The 19,551-nt window shown below is 56.2% G+C and overlaps 1 protein-coding gene across 4 annotated transcripts; it reads right to left on the bottom strand.

Moving 5' to 3' along the window:
- Nucleotides 1–202: 202 nt before the first annotated feature.
- On the bottom strand, nt 203–19,487 carry LOC117642701 (heterogeneous nuclear ribonucleoprotein K). 4 transcript variants are annotated; one of them, XM_034381152.1, is made up of 12 exons: nt 19,340–19,487; nt 9,536–9,633; nt 9,357–9,413; nt 8,025–8,068; nt 6,271–6,343; nt 6,049–6,192; nt 5,131–5,259; nt 4,777–5,048; nt 4,617–4,690; nt 3,721–3,836; nt 3,117–3,286; nt 203–1,974 (listed from the first exon to the last, which is right to left on the bottom strand). In XM_034381152.1, the coding sequence occupies exons 2-12, from the start codon at nt 9,629–9,631 to the stop codon at nt 1,944–1,946; spliced, it is 1,206 nt and encodes a 401-aa protein (XP_034237043.1). In that variant the 5' UTR covers nt 9,632–9,633; nt 19,340–19,487; the 3' UTR covers nt 203–1,943. The 4 variants fall into 4 exon arrangements, with proteins under 4 accessions (XP_034237043.1, XP_034237046.1, XP_034237045.1 ...); XM_034381155.1 differs by lacking the exon at nt 19,340–19,487 and adding an exon at nt 19,248–19,293; XM_034381154.1 differs by lacking the exon at nt 19,340–19,487 and adding an exon at nt 12,623–12,752.
- Nucleotides 19,488–19,551: the final 64 nt, after the last annotated feature.

Genomic DNA, 19,551 nt, shown 5'->3' with positions numbered 1-19,551 from the left:
TGCTTTCATCTTGAGTGTAATTGTGCGCATGCTATTGGGGCAATGCTATCTGCTGAATATGGAGAGCCAGTAGTGAAAATGCTCGTGTCATTCATCTATCCCAGTGAAGGGAAGTCCACAGTCAGTGGCTCAGTCCAGCTCAGTCGGCTGGAACTCATTGAGGGTAGGTTGAGAGAACAGGAAATCAAATCAGACTTCTACACATGTTTAATTGATTTATTTATTTATTCATTTATTTCAGGACTACTGATTTACATCATGTTCCAATAATTTTAACCTCAACAAATGATAGCTATTATTGATTCAGCCATGACTCGCATTTTAACAAGGGTACAAAATGCAAGTAGTAAAAGATTAAAAAGAACAATGATTAGTAGAGGCAGGAGTGCCGACTTCATTTCTGGAATCCCACCAACTAGACCATCTAATTCATTAATGACACCTACCCCTAACTAGAGAGGTGCATATTCACTTCTGTATGTACATACAAATTTATGCAGATCGAAACACCACCATCATTTTGGTACAAACACACTCATCAAAGGAAGACAATTAAAATGACTCGAGTTTCTTAAACACAGAGTTCTGAATGACAAACAACAGCTGAGTAATCTGCGACAAGAGCTGAACACAGACAACAATTTAGAGGAAATAGTGGCAAGGAACATACTTCAGTAATGTGAAAAATGGCACAGTAATAATTTTGAGACTCACTTGTCCCAGTTACACAGCTGCTGGGTCATACCCATCTAAACTTACACCTAGAAGGCATTTTAAGATCACATTAGTAATGCCATCTTGATCACTGGTGTGTGCATGTGAGTGTACAGAAAACCTGTACCCTGAGGTAGTGTTTGTAATTTACATACAACTATCATAAAGAATAAACTAGACATCTAAGAAGTTGTTTTTAGGGAGGAAAGGGTACATAAGCCTGTTTAGGCCGACACACAAATGAACATGTCCAACACATAGATTTTCAGCACAGTAAATTAGAGTGACTTTAGAAAATTATTAAAAAAGGAACAGTGTCAAGATACTGATAAGATTGAACACTTTCATCATATTACTGAGGAAAAAAATAATCCAAATTAATAATTTTTTCTTAATTACTGTTTTATCATGATTTCGTTGTTCGCATACAAAGGGGACTTGTTATTCCAAAATACAAAAATTGCTTAGAGTGGGCTAAAGTCACCCTATTTTACAGTACAAACTTTGCTCATATACTAGAATCACTCTGAAGGTTTTTCACTCACTCCTCAGCTAGGATGCATCCAGATTGAACAAAAACAAAACAAAATGGAACAAAAATGGAGCTTAACTCCCAACACACAACATATAAGAAAAAACGCATATCAAATGAATTTATACTAAATCTGAAGAAAAAAGACAGGTGATAAAGTCCACACACTGCTACATAATTCACATCCACATGATAATGGGCTCAAAAGGTACTGGGGTACAAAAGAAATATAAAAAGAAAAGATCAGTACAGAAAAACAAGTGACAAAAATGTTCACACTTCACAAACAGTGTGTCAAGGTGGGATGGATTAACGTTAGTAGTGATCACCATGAACGATGAGTGATGCTTTGATGAATAGACATGGAATATTTGATAAAGAAAAAATGGAACTACAAATAGATTTTCCTAAAAATGTACCCAGGTACAAAATATAACACCATGGCCCTATGGAGGACTTCAAATGCAACAAAACCTGCTGTGTCAATCAGGTACACATTAGAACATACATTGTGCTTGACAGAATGCAATCATTAAAAAAAATAATATTGAAAAGAAAATACAACATGTATTAATGACACACACAGGCATCGTCAATTCTACAAAATTCTTCACAGGGACTAAGGGAGCCAGCGTCTTCCAAAATTGGCCACCCCTTTAAATGACTTTGGAGAAAGGCGAGCCTCTTGATCGCCGGGTCAATATCTTTCGTTTGAGCTGTCGTGCACACTGGAACAGAAGAAACAGATATCATTCACCATGAACAAGAAGAGCAGTTGAGTATGCTAAACAAAAGGAATACAATGTTTGAAACACATCTTATCCTCACATTTAACAATACAATCAAGTTCTATCATACAATTGTTCAGAGAAAAAGTGTTTAACATAAAAATCTTTGTTTAAATATTTTTAAATGGTCACATTTGGTTGAGCAAATAACAACAGTGATCTTAATTAATATTATTTAAACATAAAAGACTGAAAGAATGCTACCCATTGCACCATGGCCCACAACAGTTTCAAGTAAAAAAAGGGATACAAGATGAGATTTGATTTCAAAGTAGCATGCACTGAATTTTCATTAAAGACTATTGATAATCAAGTTGTGGATCCAGTCATGCATAAAAAAATATAATGAATTGATGAGGGCATATTATCTCCGTATTATTTCCAATGAATGATGATTGATGGGAGAAGACAAGAAAAAAGGAAAACAAGAGCAAACTGAAGTGCGAGGGGTAGCAGACAACAATCCAGACAGGAAATAAAATGCCAAGGTAACTCATTCCAGATGCACTCCAGGACGCGAGGATCGCAGGCAGAAGCAGATGACCACTACTATACGGGAGTTAGTGATTCCTTGTTTCTCAAATACAGAACAACAAAATCACTAGTCTTCCATACAGTTGTAGCCAAAGCAGGTTAGTCCAGAGCCCACCAGTGTTCACTCCCAGAGCGGCACTGCCCAAACACCACAGCAGAGCAAACAAGCTTCGTCACTCCATCACCAACAGAACAGAACAGAAACCCAACAGTCAGACCAAAACCCCTCATGCAATTGTTTTCCACAGAGGGGTAAGAGCTAAGTCCAAGCCAAGAAAGGGATGAAACTTACACATGTTGTGACAGAATCAAAGAAACTTAAACAATAGAGAGAAAAATTCATGTAAACATAAGCTACAGTAATGCTGACAATAAAAAATACAACTCCATCAATGGTCATTCTTAAGTATGACAAATGAATGAGGTGAAAGTTTCATTGCATGGAACTTATTTGATAGAATTCAAATGCAGACGAGTCAACCAGATGCACCCATTCGTGTGAAATTCTTATTGTTAAGCGGAAAGAAGATGTATTCTGCTCTGCTCACCTTTGCTGGAGTAGGTACTGTGCCATTTGAATTTGGTTAGGGGCTCCACAGATGGTGATGACCCTATCATTGGAGCCCTCGGCCGGCTCGTCAATCGTGATGCTGGCCCCCGAGTCCAAGCGAATTTTGCGGATTCTGGAGCCTCCCTTGCCGATGATTGCCCCCGCCAGCTGCAAACAGGAACAAGGACAAATTAAGGACTTGGCTCAATCACTGAGGCAGGCAACATTTATTTAAAATTTATGAGTGGTAGAAATGACCTTTCTTTTAAGCACTGCAACACTATACTTTCAGGGTGAACAACAAGGCAGCAAACAAAACTACAGACTATGAATAATAAGAACATGCAAGAAAATAATCATTGCAAATGGCAGCAAAGTGGCACAAAGTGCCTCAACCTAAGTAGTCAAACACTACAGAGCCACTTTGTCGCATTAGAAACCTAATTTTGTCATTAAACTTAAAAACCAAAAATAATAATTATAACAGAAAGTACTTGCTGCATGTTTCACTTGACTCTAATAAGATTTCCTGTCCCTCAGTTACGATTGAATTGTAGCAGCATAACATTTTGAGGAATCTAGGAAAGTGACAAAATACTCACATCCTTGGGAATGGTGACTTGGGTGGAGTTGCGTTGGCCTGACTGATTGCCGTTGCCCCCTAAATTGGGTCCCATATTCATTGGTGGCGGATTTCCCATTCCATTTGCGGCTCCACCTACACATCACATTACACGAAAAAGTTACACATCTGTGCGAGTGCAATTTTGCACAGATAAATTCAAAACCCAAATCTAAATCCCGGAGATGTGGAGGATGGGGGGAAGGGGAGGAATTAGCTGTAGGGCGTATGGCCTTTCGAAGCTTCTTTGTACTGTTGTCAATCTGGAGCAACAAAGCTAGCCCTCCCTCCAGGCTACAGAGGAATGGATTTGGGAAAACTTGAAACATTAGCAAGGCGGCCCTTGTCAAAATCAAAATTCAGAAAATAAAAAAGAATCAATATATCTTGGATGCAACTACAACAGGCAAGTTGTTTTGTGGCAACGCCAGAACTCATCAAAACCAAGCGAAATTGATTCCTAATGTCTACATTGTAATTTTGTTCACAAAGGAAGGGCTACCAAAAATCTTGCTTGACAAGAAAACTGCCCTTAAAAGCTGTCGACTGCATGCATGGAGGGCTGGGGGAAAAAGCCTCCGCAACGAGCAGCGAGCCAGAGCTTCATTCCAGCTCGCTTGCAGCTTAATTAAAGACAGCAACGCGTAACTTCGCTAAGCCCCCCAAGCAACGCTGCAGCAGTGATTCGCCAATCTACAGAAATCACACACAAACGCGAGCCAAGTGTTCCAAGGCGTCCAACTGCCCTGTCCAACAGTACTGTACTTTTACGGTATTTATTAAGCTCAGCATCCTCACCCCGAGGCCCATCGAAGTAGCCACCGCCACTTCCCCCTCCTCCACCTCCTCTACTTCCTCCTCCACTGCCGTAGTTACCTCCAGCGCCGTAGCCACCGCCGGCACCGTATCCTCCTCCACTGCCACCATATCCGCCTCGCGACGGGGGGCCACTGCAAAAACCAAATCCAGTTAGCATGGCCGTGTTTAGCATTCGGACCGACGTAGGAGTCGAGACGCAGTTCAAGGCGCCACCTACCCCATGCCTCCCGGGCCGCGTCCCATGTCGCGGTCGCGCGGGCCGGGGCCGTCACGGGGCCCCCTGAAGCCGCCTCCGCCACCGCCGCCGCCGCCGCCACCCCCTGGGCCCATCATGCCCGGGCCGCCGGGGCCACCGGGGCCCGGACCCATGCCGCGCTCGCCGCCGCCGCGGCCACCCCGTCCGCCGTCAGAGAAGCCGCCGTACTCCTCGGCGTAGTACTCGTCGCAGTTGTGGGGGTCGTAGGGGCTGTTGTGGCCCTTGATGGGGGTCTGCGGAAGAGAGAGGGAGCCGGTCAGTCAAGCACGGTCGCACAACCAGGGACCAAGCCCAGCGTGGACACACTACACTCACGTTCTGTAATAAGTCGATGATCTCCCGGACACAGTCGACGCAGGTGTTGTTGCGGCCACAGATCTGCACCACTCGGTCAGTGCTCTGAGGACAGCAGTTTGTGTAGATCTTGATCCTGGCTCCAGTTTTCTAGAAAAGAAGACAAGCAAAATTGTAGGAGTGCGTTGAAAACAGTTCCCAGGCAGAGCGGGCAGGCAGACAGGGTGTGGGCAGCACACCAGACACCCGAGGAGGGGCGGGGCGTAAACAACGGCATCAAGTGAAGACTGACAATTACCAGGATGCGAGGCGTGGCGTGGCGGCGTAAACCAAGCGCCGACGCCAACCCTCGCTCGGCGGCTCGGCGCCACACCACGCCTTGCCCCCTACCCTCCCATCCCCACACCGCACAAAACCTTTCGCTCGCTTTCCGTCACACGCGTCAACCCCCTTCACCCCCGCGTCCGCGCGTCCGACCACTCACCCCGCCTCTAGCGGCGTGGGGTGGCGCGGTGGCGCGGGCACCAAGGCGGCCACGGCGCGAGGGGTGCGGTGGGGTAGGGTGGGGGCGCCGCGTAGCGAGCGTATTGATCTACCGAGAGCCGGGCGGCACTCTAGCCTCTAGCCGGGCCGTGCCGGGCGAGGCCGGTTAGGCGGGGAACGCCGTCCCTCCGCCACCCCCGCGGGCACCCCTTGCCTGCCCTCGCATCGCCTCCCCGAGGCTGGGCGCTACGTGGCGCTACGTGGCGCTGCGTGGCGCCGGCCAGAGCCCCCTGGTCGGCGAGCGTCCCCGTCCTCGGACGGCGTGCTCACCTGCCGAGCCGACTCATTCCGAGAGTCGTTCTCGTCGCTCTGGCTCTCTCACACTCAGGGGGCGCCCCGTAAAGGTGCGAGAGAGAGCGCCAACCCCAGCCAGAGCACCGAGGTCTTGGTACTTACATCCCGGAGCTCCTTGACTTTGAGGCCACCCTTGCCGATGATGCAGCCCGCCTGACTCTGGTGCACCAGCATGCGCAGGTCCGTGCCTTCGCCTTCGCGCTGCACGCCCGAAGTCTGGCCGACACCGCGCTCGTTCCTCGACGCCTGGCGGAAACAAAACAAGTCAGCACACTCCAACTCCAAAAAGAAAATACGGAATTGCAAAGGAAACAAAGAACGTACCATGTCGATGTGCGGAATGATGTCGGAAATGACACTGACCACAGTTTCGGGCTCCGCACATACCGTCAGCATCCTGCAAGTCCACGAAGGGGATTAGACGTCGTCACCACACCAGAGGCACAAGCACGAATATGAGAAAGGGCTCTGGACGTTAACTACGTGGGAAAAGCTAACACGCTCCTCTTCTTTGCACAAAAAAATAATTGAAAATAAAAATAATTTAGTTGGCCGGAGGCCGTTTCCCATTAAATATGCATGCAACCAGAAGAGAGACATGCGCAAAAATATTAAGCTTTAATTTTGAGAGTGGAAGACGGCAGTAGCTTTCATCTAAGCAGCTTACAAGAGAAGAGGTAGCTAATGTCCATCCTCTTTTATCAAAATATTTTTGTGGGATAAGCCAATATTCCTTGGCTGTGGTCCATCGATTTTGTAAAATTTAAAATAAAAGGAAATTCATGGCGGATTTGAGGATTTTACTGTGGTCACATTACAAATGAATAAGTTAAGGGACACATTCCAGGGAATTTTGGTCTTAGCCCTTGAGTCAAATATATGAATATATACGTATAGAAGAAGCCACGATAAGGAACACAAACATCCTATAAAACACAATACAAAAGTTTGAACAAAAATTCAACTGATAAGGAAATTCATGAAAAGTTTAGCACCCGTCAAAATGCAATTAAAATACGCCGCTGTTCAGGCGAACGGTTTAGTTTTATTTCGGGTGAAATAAAGAAAGGCTAAACTTTCCATGACATGAATTTTACCAAAAGCATAGCTTTGAACATTTTCTGCAAGAAGGAGGTTCTACAAAAAGGTATGGGAGCTCCAAAGTTGTTACCACAAAACGGTAAAACAGAAGACTCATCAAAACTACAGCACAAGGACACACTTCAAAAGCCTCCCTGGGTATTGGACACCCTATGGGAAAGAGCTGTCCACACATAAGAAGTGCCCGGGAGCGAAATCAGGCGATTTTTTGGAAAGCGAGAAATGGACAACCCTTTCAAACAAATGTGATAAAATATTCCCCAGTCAACTGTTGGTTTGGGACAGGGTTACATCAGAATTCTTGTACTGTTAAACTGAATTTTTTGACAACAGAGAGTCTAGCTCAAATTAATTAACTCAAATTAATTAATCAGACTCAAAAATTTTTACCAGGGATAGTCCAACACCCCCAGTGTTCAAACATCGTGTTGTTATGCAAATTTTAGAGGCACGCGAACGAGTTAAAACAAAAAGAAAAAGAAAAGCTTTTGGCAGCCACGCAAAGGGTGCAACGTGATCGGGCCTCTCGCCTCGCAGCTCGAACCGTTCGCGCGCCTCTGCGGGGAGTAGTGACCGGGGGCTGTGACAACCACACTACAAAAAAATATACACGTACTATGTGTGTACACATCATGTTGCTGGTGCAACCCAAAACATGTTCCATGCACACATGCGGCTCGTGACCTCCAGACAAAATGCGAAAGGGCGACTGTACAGCGCGGGAGTGAGGCTGGCGGAAGTCCGCGCACCTTGCGGCACCTCGGCATCCAAAAGCACCAGACCGACTGCCAGACAACAACATGGCAGCAGCAAAGGAAAGCAACCCGCCACACAGTAGGCCATTTTGTCTGGAGCACCGTGTGAGTTGGTGTATTAAAGAGGCATTCACATGTTTAAAAAAAAAAACGAAGGGAGGCTCCCAAACCTGGCTAACCCCCGACCCTACGCTTAAGAGAGAGAAGTAGTGTAGGATTTACCGTTCTGGGCCTGGACAATCGGGGACAGTGATGGTGGCTTTGTACTGTCATTCGACGGAAGGGCATAATTTCCGGGCGTTGGGCAAGCGTTGGGCGAAGTGGTCAGGGCGAAGGACGGGGCCGGGGCCATCATACCATTGGTCATTGGGGGGACCAATCAGGGGCCACGAAGGTAACAAATATGGGGCAAAAACATGTTAACAAAACAGCCTCGGTGGCCACAAGGAACAACAACACTCGTCCTCGTCGGAAACCGCAGTCATTTCCAATAGCGGCTGGGCAGCAAAGAAAAAAAATTGAAAAAAAAGGAAGGCGAACGCGCACGCCACCCTCCCCGGAGGTTTCCGGTGCGTCCGCGACGCCGCCCGGCCCTCGGCCCAGCCGCCCTCACAGAGGCAGCCTGGCTTCAACTTGGCCAGCAGGGTGGGCAGGGGGCGCCGCGGACCAGGGCGGCCCGGGGCGGGGGCGGCGAGGCAGAGCCCCAGATATGCAGGACTCTAAGGACGCGCCGCCGCGACGCCAGTTTCCAACGAGGACGGAACATTTCAATTCTGATCACTGGGCAGAGCTCGTACAGGGAAGACGGGTCCGTCAGTTACATATTCTTAAGAGAGAAAAAAATTAACAGTTTGGTTAATCTGGGAGAGAAAGAGAGGCGTTACAATCGAAAGAAAGGAAACAGGGCGCGACAGCGCAGCAAGACGGTTAAATTGAATTGAAAATGTATTTTACTTTCACACTGGCACACATTTTACGAGATGACCGTCTGCAGCATCTTGGTCGTTAATCTATCTACAGTTAAAACAAATCGTCATTGCAAACTAATCTAGGACAAAAGTTTTAACTGTTTGTGTGCGAATGATCAGAATTAGTCGATTGAATCAACAACCCAAGAACAGCTAAGAACTAACAGGGTCATTGTAAGAGAAAGCACTAGAATTACAGTTAAATTTGATAAAGGAAGCATCACAGGTCAGGTGCAGGAAGATTATTTCAGACAGGGGATCGCGGGTACAGGGATGAACCGCTATTTCAAAACGTTAACAAGGCACCGCACCACCAAAAATAACGAGGAAATCTATTTCAATTATTTATTTTTTAAATCCTTTTGTCCTTACTGTCACGGAATGGGACCCCGACGACGCAATGCGTGTAACGGTGCACATTCAAGCAAATCATATTCCTCAACAAGTGAATGCCGGAAGGAGATTAGTGAGGGCCCGTCCGCAGTCCGCTGCAGTCCGCACACCCGTACCCATTACGATCAGTAAATGCTTCCAGAAAGGCAAGAGAGGGAAGGAAGTGTGGAGGAGGGGGGGCGGGGCGACTCACCTCGGTTCTCAGCTTGGTGATGTTGTTCCCGCTGCGGCCAATAATGGAGCCAGCGATCTGCCAAAACAAGCGGCACAAACGGTCAGTTCAACGAGTACAGAATGCAGCACAGCAGGCAGCGCGACGAAAACGACTGGCGGAATCAGTCCGCAGGCTCGGCAGGCTCAGCAACAACTCACCTTGCTGGGGATGAGAAAGCGCGCTTCCACGTCGTCGGCGCTGCGAGAGCGCTTCAGGGGGGAGCCCATGTCTGCGTGGTCGCCTTCTCGCTTCATACCTGCGGCACGAGAAAACGGCAAAGGGTCACCAAGACGTCTCCGAAGCAGTCTCGCGCAGCCAAGTCGGAGAGCGACCGCGGGGACCGCAGTCGCGGCACAGCCCCGGCAGCACGCCGCCGCACTGTGCGGGTCGAATCGATAACCAGCGCGCGCGCACGCACACACAGACATTCACACCCACACAAGCCGCCTCGCTGCCGGTACGGGGTACGGCTAGAGCTACGGCCGGTACTACCTCCAGAAAGGGCGGGCCGGCCCGCCAAGCACCCGGGCGCCGCGGGCTGCCTACGATGCCGGGGACGTTCGGGGACGATGCCGAGGGCAGGCTGGGTCCGACGCTGGGTCCGACGCTGGGGCGCGAGGGCGACGCCGGGGCCCGAAGGCGGCGCGTCGGGGCTGGCGTCGTCGGCGTCGTGGGCGTCGGCTCCGGGCAACGGCTCCGCTCGCACTGCACCACCACCACCCTCGCCGGCCGCCCGCGCGCCGCGTCCGCCGCCCCGCCACCACCCGCCGCGCGCCGCGCCGCCAAGCACCCCTACCCCCACCACACCCTCGCGCCGCTCGCGCCGCTCCCGCTGCTCGATACCCCGTCTTCCCTTCCGTGCATGTTCTCGACGGGGAAGGGAAGGCTCGAGGCCGCAGGGCCGTAGGCAGCACCAACAGCCCCACGGCTAAAACCGTCCTGCATCGGTTTACATTACCGCCATACGGCCGCATAAGGCCTCCAGCCCGGCCCGGCCCCGCCCCACAGGGCGCCCAGGAAGCGGGCCGCGTCCGAGTGCCGTCCGTCAGCTTGGCCACTCTAGTTTAGCAGGGCCTCCGAGTGGCGGGCGTGCCGGGACGCCGGCCGGGCCAGTGTGTCGCGCAGGCCTGCCGCAAGCACGACGGCCTGCCGGGCCTGCCCCCCAAGGCCACTGATAAGGCGACGCCGCGGTGCCGCCGCAAGCCGCCACGCCACTGGCAGCCCTGTCTGCAGACTCAGAGTCGTTTTCGTCGCTGTCTCGCTCGCACCTACACGGAACGCCCCATACGTGCGACAGAAACAGAGCGACGACTCTTGGAATCTGCTGCTGGCTGCGCCCTGCTGGCCCTGCCGCTGACGGCGCTACATTCACCGCGGTCCAGCCGGCCACGCGACGCCCCACATCCGCTGCAGCCGACAGCCAAGCTGTCCGGCAGCAGCCGACTGAATCCGACAGCCGTTCCGTCTCTCTCGCACCTACACGGGACGCTCCACGAAGAAAACGACCCTCGCAGTCCGGCATGGAGGGCCTCAGCGAGGAGGGGTGCAAAGACCCAACCACGACAAACCTAATAAACTTGGGGGCGCGCTGACAGGGGGCCACGAGGGGCGCGGCGGGTGCGGCCGTATGCAAAAGACTGGCCCCCCCTCGAGGGGTACGTCGCCCCCCACCGAGGCGCGCTAAGCAACCCCTTCCCGTACCGGCCCGCCACCAGTTGATCTGGTCACCGGGTCACCGCGCGGCACAGCGGCACCGCCGCGGGCCTTGAGGCGGCGGTAGCGGCCGGGAGGGCGGCGAGGTGCGGGCTGCGGAGGCAGGATCCGAGCCGCGCGCCGACACCCGTAATCCCTGGAAGCCCGCTGAGCCCGCAGGGGTACCAGGCAGCGCGACGCAGCGCCTGGACACAGCCCGGGCAGCCCCTTAGGGACTCTCCAACGGACCCTCGAGGGGGCTTCGCGGCCTCGGGGATACAAGGGTTCTCGGGGCTGCGTGGCGCGGCGTGGCGCCACCCCTTGCCTATTGATCGGAGCGCTCGATGCGGGGGGGATGGGATGCCCGCCGTGCCCGCCGAGGAGGCTACGGGGCCGGCCGCCAGCACACTGAGAGTCGTTTCCGTCGCTCCGTCTCTCTTAGGGCGTTCCGCATGGGTGCGAGAGAGACAGAGCGACGAAAACGACTCTCAGTCTGCAGTGGGCCGGGCCGGGGGAACAAAGGGCCGACGAGGGGGGTAACAAGTCCCGTGGGTAGCAACGGGTAAGTAGCTCCCGAGAGGGTAGGTCAGCACGGGGGCAGCCATCGGCCAGCCAACCAGCAGCCGGCACGCCAAGCGACGTCGAGCGGCTCCGGGGTAACTTTACTCGTCCCTGGGGCGCAAGCCAGGCAAGCCAGGCCGGACCGACCGGCCATGCGCGCCGCCGACGGCCCGCCGTGCCGAGGGGAGTGCTGGAAACGAGACGGGCGAATGGACCTGCAGGCCGCTCGCTCAGCGCTCAGGCCGCGCGCTGCAAGCCGTTGTTAGCCGTCAGATTATTCATGCAGCGGGGCGGGCAGAGCGAGAGACACACAGCGCGCCGGCCGGCAACGCCGCACCGCGCCACCAGCGCGCCACCGCCCCCAGCAGGCACTGCCAGGCAGCCCCTCACCTGGGCGACGTCATGCAGGCCATCATGCAGACCCATTAGGCGGATTGAAGAGCCGCCCTGGTCGCGACAGCGCGGCGTACGCGGCGCGCCAACCGGGGGGAGGGGGAGACAATCGGACCGACGTGCGCAGCGTGCGCGGCGCGCTCCACTTCGCACGCACGTTCCAGGAATAGGCACTCGACGGCCGGGGCCAGCGGGGCGCGCCCAAGCAGGCCGTCGTCGAGCCAAAACGCCGCCACACACAAGGGGCGCAAAACGGGCCAAGTCGGCCACACAATTAACGGGGACGCCGAGGCCGTCGGGGGGCGGGGCGGCAGCGGCGCGGGGACGGCAAGACGGAGATGACCCAGGACGATAAGGCGAAGCGCGAAGCGGCGAGAGCCACTCCACTTATGAGGACACGCATGGCCGGCGGGGCCCCTCGCAGTCACGCGCGCCACGAGGGGCGGTCGCCGCTCTTCGCCGCACGCAGCGGCCCCACGCCACCGCGCTGCCCCCCTCCGGCCCCTCTGGCCCCTCGCCCGGAGCCAACGAGCCCCTCACCGCAAGACAGCCTGCAAGACGGCCGGCTGTTGCACCCCATCCCCTTTAAACTCACTCACCCTCTGGCTTGACCCTCGCTGCACCGCTGCACCCGGCTGCACACTGCCTCGGCGGAGACTTGGCCCACGGCGCGGACGGCACTCCACTCGACACTACTCCGAGGAGGCCAAGAGAGGCGACTCGCACGACTCGGGGCGGACACACGAACTGACGGTCAGCGGCGCGGACGGCCTCAAGTCTAAGCAGCCGGCCGCCCCCCACCCCCCGGCCAGGGTGGACAACCACCGAGCCACCCCTGGGCCGGCGCACCTCATTGGCCGGCCTGGACACGGGCAGCCAATCAGGTGACAGGGGAGCCTCGTCCGTCGGCCGCCCTGCCGCGCCGTGCCGCCGTGTCGTCGCCATGGAGACGCGTGCAAACAAATCGCCGCCCCCCTCCACCCCCGCGGACATGTCGAACGTTACAGCACACCACCTGACATCGCGGAGGTGCGCCCGGCCCGGACGGCCTGGACGCCGTCCACGCCGCGTCCACCTGGCCGAGCCAGGGGCGGTACCAGCGTTCAATAATTCCCCGGCTACCCCTATCATTACCCTCCCTGCTCCTCCACTTGCTCCATGAAGTATGCATTCCGCCGCCGGGGACGGGGCGGACGCCGCGACGGCACGCCGCCGTCCCGGACACGACACCGTCACGACACTGTCGCGCGGCGCCACGCCCCCAACAGGCGGCACCTTCTGCCGCAGCGTCGCGGAGCCGCGGAGCACGCACCAACGTTTGCCGCGGGTTCAAACACAACTCAAAAACATCCCTTTGGCCTCGCCATTGATCCCAGCGACGGAAACGCCAGTCGCCACCGCGGTCCGGCTAGCGGGGCTTGGGGCCAGGCATGGCCAGCACACTGAGAGTAGTTTTCGTCTCTCTCGCACTCATGGGGCGTCCCGTGTAGGTGCGAGAGAGACAGACACTTCGGAATCAAACGGCAGGCTTGTCCGGGCCGCGCACGCCGCCAAATGAAAACAGTCGCGTGCGCAACAAAAAGAAAGCCGCCATTTCCCTGCCCGTCCTCGTGACACGAGCCCTGAAAAAAAAGGGCCATTTCTCCGACTGTCCTCGTGACAGGAAGCGCGAAAAACGAAAACTTGTCGCACCGGGCGCGCGTGGCGTGGCGAGGCAGAAAATAGACACACGCACGCACGCACGCGCGCCGTCGTGATACCATCTCTGGATTAAGTTTCGACGAATATAAAAAAGAATTGTCAAGCAATAAATGTGGAAACGCTGCGGCGGAGACACGAAGACAGACAGGAGGGTAGACGGGGTACTCTTTTCGGGGCGGGGCGACGGGGGAGGCGAGGGGAAGGGGGAGCCAGTCGATACTGCACGCACCAGACATTCTGCACACGGCAGCCAGCGGCCGAGCGGTCTCTCTCCAGCGAGCAGACAGCCAAAAGAGGTCGACACCGAGAAGGTTTTCCAGACGCCGAAAGGGCGCTTTGATCATGTACCGCTCCTGCCGTGGTTTCACTCCCACTCGAGGGGGGTTCCGTCTATGACCACCAGGGACCTGAGCCTGGCCGAGGTAGGCAACCCTTCCGTCATTGGCGCAGCTGGAGCGGAGATCGACTTTTTGGCTGGAGCCTGCTCCAGGTGGAGGGAGGAGTGGGCCGTCCGGCTTGCCACGCTAGCCACGTGCCCCCGCGCGGTAGGCCAGGCGCGGGCCGCGCGGACACCGCCGTGCCGCGTGCGGCCTACCCGCACGGCTGGAGCCTCGCTGGAGCCTCCGCTGGAGCAGCCCGCCCGAGCCCGCCATCCTGGAGTCGTCCTTCTGAACATCGCCGTCGAGAGAGACAGAAGACAGCTTTGCCGGAAGTGAGGCCATGCTAGCCCGGCCCAAGGCCCGACGTGGATCAATGTTCCAGACACGAGGGGACACCCTGTCACTCCGTGTCACGCCGCGCCGCCGCTTTGAGCGTTATATCGCCCATCCATGCATTAGCCAAGGTGTTGTCCACTCGGGCCGACTCGGTCGCCATGGAGACGCTGCACACTTTTTTAAGGGGCCAAATTATGCATGGGCCAGGAAGGACGAGACGCCGCCGCGACGCCAAGGCGACCCCGCCGTCGTCGTCGCCATGCCGATGGCAGGCCGCGTGCATCTTCCATGAGCTTATTTGGAGCGTCAGCAAACTCCCAGCCAGCCAGCCAGCCAGCCAGCCAGAAGGGCGGCCTGGGCGCCGCGCCTGTTCCGTGCCGACGATAAACTGATAGGCACGGCGCGGCACGAAGCCGGCCCGCCGCACGAAGACACCAATTACCTACTAATTAATCAGGCAAACCAACAAAAGAGAGCCTCGACGCACGCACCGCCAATCGCCTCGCCAGAGAGTCGCTTTCGTCGCTGTCCCTCTCACCCCTGCGCGGGGGCGTCTTCCTAGAGGCGTCTTGAGTGCGAGAGACTGGGCAGACTGGTTCCGAGGGTCATTTTCGCCGCTCTGTCCCTCTCGCACTCATGGGGCGTCCCGTGAGAGTGCGAGAGAGACAGAGCGACGAAAACGACTCTTGGAATCAGTCTGCAGGCGGCGAGCACACAGGCTACAAGTAGGAAGCCGGGCCCTGCTCGGCTACACTCGGCCACTGCCATGCCTGACACCAATTAATGCATCACGTCATCGGGCACCTCGCCGGAAAGGCCGATAAAACGTCGATAGCCGAGAGGGGCACCGAAGCGGGGCCCGCGCTGTAAAATCCCTCCGACGACCGCTCGGCCCATTACTACCTCACTCTGTCATTCACGATGAGCGGCCCAATTGCCTCCGTCCCTGCAGACCAATTCCGAGAGTCGCTTTCGTCGCTGTCTCTCTCCTGCCAATCAGGGACGCCCCATGAGTGCGACAGAGACAGAGCGACGAAAGCGACTCTCGGCCCGCAGGCATCGGCCGCTATCGACTCCTTCGATGGGGCGATTAGCGACAACGAGACCCACTTCCTGACGGATTAAACTCGCATTACGGACCGCCTTTTCAATATCCAACGGCAAGGAGGAGCGCCTCGGGCGGCGACGGTACGGCACGCCAACTGGACACCCTACCCTCCCCGTCCCTCTCTTCCTCGCACCCTCCCCACGAGTGCGACAGAGAGGGTGAGAGAGCAGCGCGCACCTGGCGGCTGCATAATCCATGGCCGTTGCGCCGTCATTACACCCATCAATTATTGGCAGCGCGCCTCCTTGACGTGGCCGAAGGACATGCAGTGCAGTGGGGGCCACGCCAGGCCACGCCGCCGTGGAGGCTAGGCGGCCCTCGAGGCCACCGCCGTCGCCGAGCTCGCGGTTCGCGGCGCAGTACGCGAGTACATACGCGGCGCAACCTGTGGAGGTGCCGGGCGTCGCCGCGTCGTCACTCGCAGCCCAAGGCACCCCGGGCCAGAGGGGGAGGGGGCGTATTCCCTAACGAACCCGCCATAGTGCACGCTCCGCCGAGCGCTTTACAAGATCGCTTCGTCGCTCTGTCTCTCTCGCACCCACTCCACCGCGCTCGCACCCTTGCGGAGAGCCCCACGAGTGCGACGGAGACAGAGCGACGGGGGCTGGGCTGCGGTTTCGCCGGCGCCTCGGCTCTTCATTAACGGGTGCGCGAACGCCGCGAACCGGGGAGGCATGCATGCAGATCGGCGTGTCACGTGGAGGGTGCCACACACGACCTGGACGGCCGACTGATGTCCCGTTTGCGTGTTGGACGCGGGGCTCGCGGGGCGGGGAAGGGAGGGGCAGCCCGGGGCAGCAGGTTATTTGGTCGGTTTCCAGGGCGACGCCGGCCAAACACTGGCCTTCCCTGCCTTCCCTGCCGCGCGGCTCGGACACCGAGGCCGAGGCCCCAGTGGCCCCGAGCAAGCAACACCCCACCGGCCGTGCGGCCACACCCCGTGCGCCGCGTGCGCCCAGGCCGCGGCCCGCGCCACCGCAAGTGGAGGGACGAGCACACACCTTTCCTTTCGGCGAAAACGCGGCAAAAAAGAGCGAGCCGCGCCTCGGTCAATGAGGCAACGAGAAAAAGGGGTAACGACGGGGGAAAAACAGCGCGCGCCGCGCACAAGAAGCGTTCGCCGGCGAAAATTGCACGGCCTGGCCGCGGGTTCAAACGCCAGCTTTACGACTCGGGTTATTTTCCCCTCCTGTCTTTGAAAGCGACCCCCGCGGCGGACCAACGACCCCACAAACTGGCATAGCTTTCAACCCCGGCGACGTCGACGTGCCACCACACTGCGTCATGACTGTCCACGGCGCGGCCGAGAGAGAGACAGCAGACCGATAGGTGGTCAAAACGCTTCTCGAATTTTGGCCGCCTCCACCGGTCTTCTGGCCCACTGTGCAACGTCGCCCAGTCAGGGTGGGCCCGGCAGTGCCCGGCCGGCCGAGCTGCCGCGCCAATGGCGACGCCATACCCGCAGGCCGCAGCGCGCTAAAAAGCCCGAAATAAAGGTCGCAAATGAGCGCAGCCCCGCAGCGCGCGAAGGCCGAAGGCCCGAAGGGGCGCCGCGTACCGCCGCGCGGGCAGGCAGGGCAGGGCGCCGCCAAGAGAGCACGTCCGTCACCCGCGCGACGTGCGCGACGTGCGTCGCGGGGCGCGGTGGCGCGCCGCGTCGGCCCGCGTTCGTCACGACCGGCCGGGCCGCGGTCGAGCCCGCCGGCTACACTGCAAAGTCGCCCTCCTCCGCCCTCCCCAAACGCTCATAACATCGCTTTGTCTCTCTCGCACCCTTGCGGATATTCCCGTGAGTGCGAGAGAGGCAGAGCGACAGGATTTTTCCTAAAGGGTTTATTCTTGACGGAAATTATTCCGCAAAAACCCGGCCGCCCACACCGCCACCGCACTGCACTTTCGCAGTGCACCCTCGCGCTGTCTCTCTCGCACCTCCACAAGACTCGCCGTGAGTGCGAGAGAGAGAGAGACACCGCGGGGCGCCCCGATAACCGCGACCCAAGGCCTCTCCTCGGGATTCCGGCGCTCCTCGACAAAGTTTTCCGGGGCGGAAGGCCGGAAGGCACGGCGGCGCTGGGCGGCGCAGCGAGGCGGGCCGGGCGAGGCAAGGCAGCCTGGCCGGTCAGGCAATGAATTAATTAATTAGAGCGGGGAGCCGTCACGACACGTCATGCCATCGACCACCAGGCGCGCAGGCCGACAGTCGGGCCGTCGCTCCGTCTCTGTCGCACACACGGGGTCCTCCATAAGGGCGCGGGAGAGAAAGAGCGACAAACCGATCTTCTGAATCGCTCGGCAGAGGATTCGGTCTGCAGTCCGACTGGGACACGCTACGCCACCGCGCGGGAAGCCCCACCGCGGTCTACAAAACCGATTTCAGTCCGCGTTTGGAAAATGTAAAAAAACGGTGGCGACGGGAGGAGGAGACGGGCAGGGCCAGGACGGGACAGGGGTCGCTGGGCAGGGGACCGGGGGGACAGGGACGGCGGCGGGGCTGGCGGGGCGAGGGGTCAGTCAATACGATAGCGTGCAAGGCGAGCGTGCGGCGTGGGCAGCAACGCAAGCCACAGTCATATAATTTTCATCATAGACAGTGTAGCCGTCCTCGGAGTGGGGAACCTGCCCTTTTAGAAGCACGGACGGAGCGCGCCGCCGGCACACAGGGGCCGGAGGGTGGGACTGGGCGGGCAACCAGCAGACGAGAGTCGTTTTCGTCGCTCTGTCTCTCTCGCACCAAACGGGACGCCCCAAGAGTGCGAGAGAGACGGAGCGACTCTTGGAATGGGAAAGTCAAAACCAAGAATCGGAAAGCAGCCCCCCAATAATGATGGTTTGGACTGGTGGTGGTTGTTTCTGGACAGAGGGAGGAGGGAGGGCGGTAGGGAGGCGGGGGAATGAAGGATCAACCAACTTGCCTCTCTTTTTCACAAAGTTTCCACATGAATAAAGCTGACTTGGGGCTTAGGGGAAATTAATTTTCAATACCAATGGAAAAGTTGTTGAAAAGTCTGACTTTCAGGCAGGGGGAAATAGAGTTTTAGTGCTACTGGCACAAAAGTTCTTAACTTGATAAAATAGTTGACATCATAGATGACACATGCAACTTTATCAAATATCACTTTAAAAAAATAGCACTAAAAAATTTAGAAACACATTGTAAGACCAAAAACAATTCTCAAATCAAACTTTATTCCTGGTAATTAACTTTATGGCTGGACTTTTCTAAATTCAACTCATCCCAACACATAAAATCAATAAAAGTCCTTGGAAGTGTACAGCATACAGGACACAATTTGGGTAGGAATTCGAGACAGTGCGCGATTAATAATCGGTCCTCCACTCCGTGCATTCGATAACCTGCCCAAAAACTCTTGACAGAAGATTGATACAGCAAAAGTGGCCGCTACCCAACCCAGTGCCGAAGGGACCAGCAAGGACCTCATGAGGTAAACAAGCCAACCTCAGGCCGCAGGCGTAGGGCCGCAGACCGCACCCTCAAGGAGCGAAGGTTAGAGCGGGACGCGTCCCCGCCAAAACCCGCACGGCAAAGCGGGCCAGCAACACGGGTGGCTCGGGACCAATCTCATCCTGGTGCGGGCGACTGGCGAAATCGTCTTGCACCTCGTTCTCCAGTATTTACACACGAGGCGCAAAGAGCGGAGAGCGGCGGGACAGGACAAGGCCCGTGCCGTGACGACTAACCGCAGCGGGGCCGTCTACCCGTCGGCGGCCGCCCTCAGCACTCGTCCCGTCCCAGCGTCAGCGACAGCCGCGCCGGACTGAAAATCACTCACCTTCACAATTCGAGGAGACTTGCGGTGTCAAAGATTCTTTCAAATTCACTAATTTGGTTGGAGGTGACGCCGTACTTCGATGACCGCCAGTCGGCACGGCTTCACTTCAGCGCGACGCCAGTCTGCGCCTTGTGGAAATCGGGGGAAGGGGAGGGGAGGGGGGAAAGGGGCCCGAAAAGGGATGATTTCGCGTTTTCCTCCTTCCCATTTAC

Source organism: Thrips palmi, unplaced genomic scaffold (assembly GCF_012932325.1).
Source record: "Thrips palmi isolate BJ-2018 unplaced genomic scaffold, TpBJ-2018v1 HiC_scaffold_16, whole genome shotgun sequence".
Classification (NCBI taxonomy): Eukaryota; Metazoa; Arthropoda; class Insecta; order Thysanoptera; family Thripidae; genus Thrips; species Thrips palmi.
Note: the sequence above shows the minus strand (reverse complement) of the source record. Positions and strands in the feature narration are given on the sequence as shown.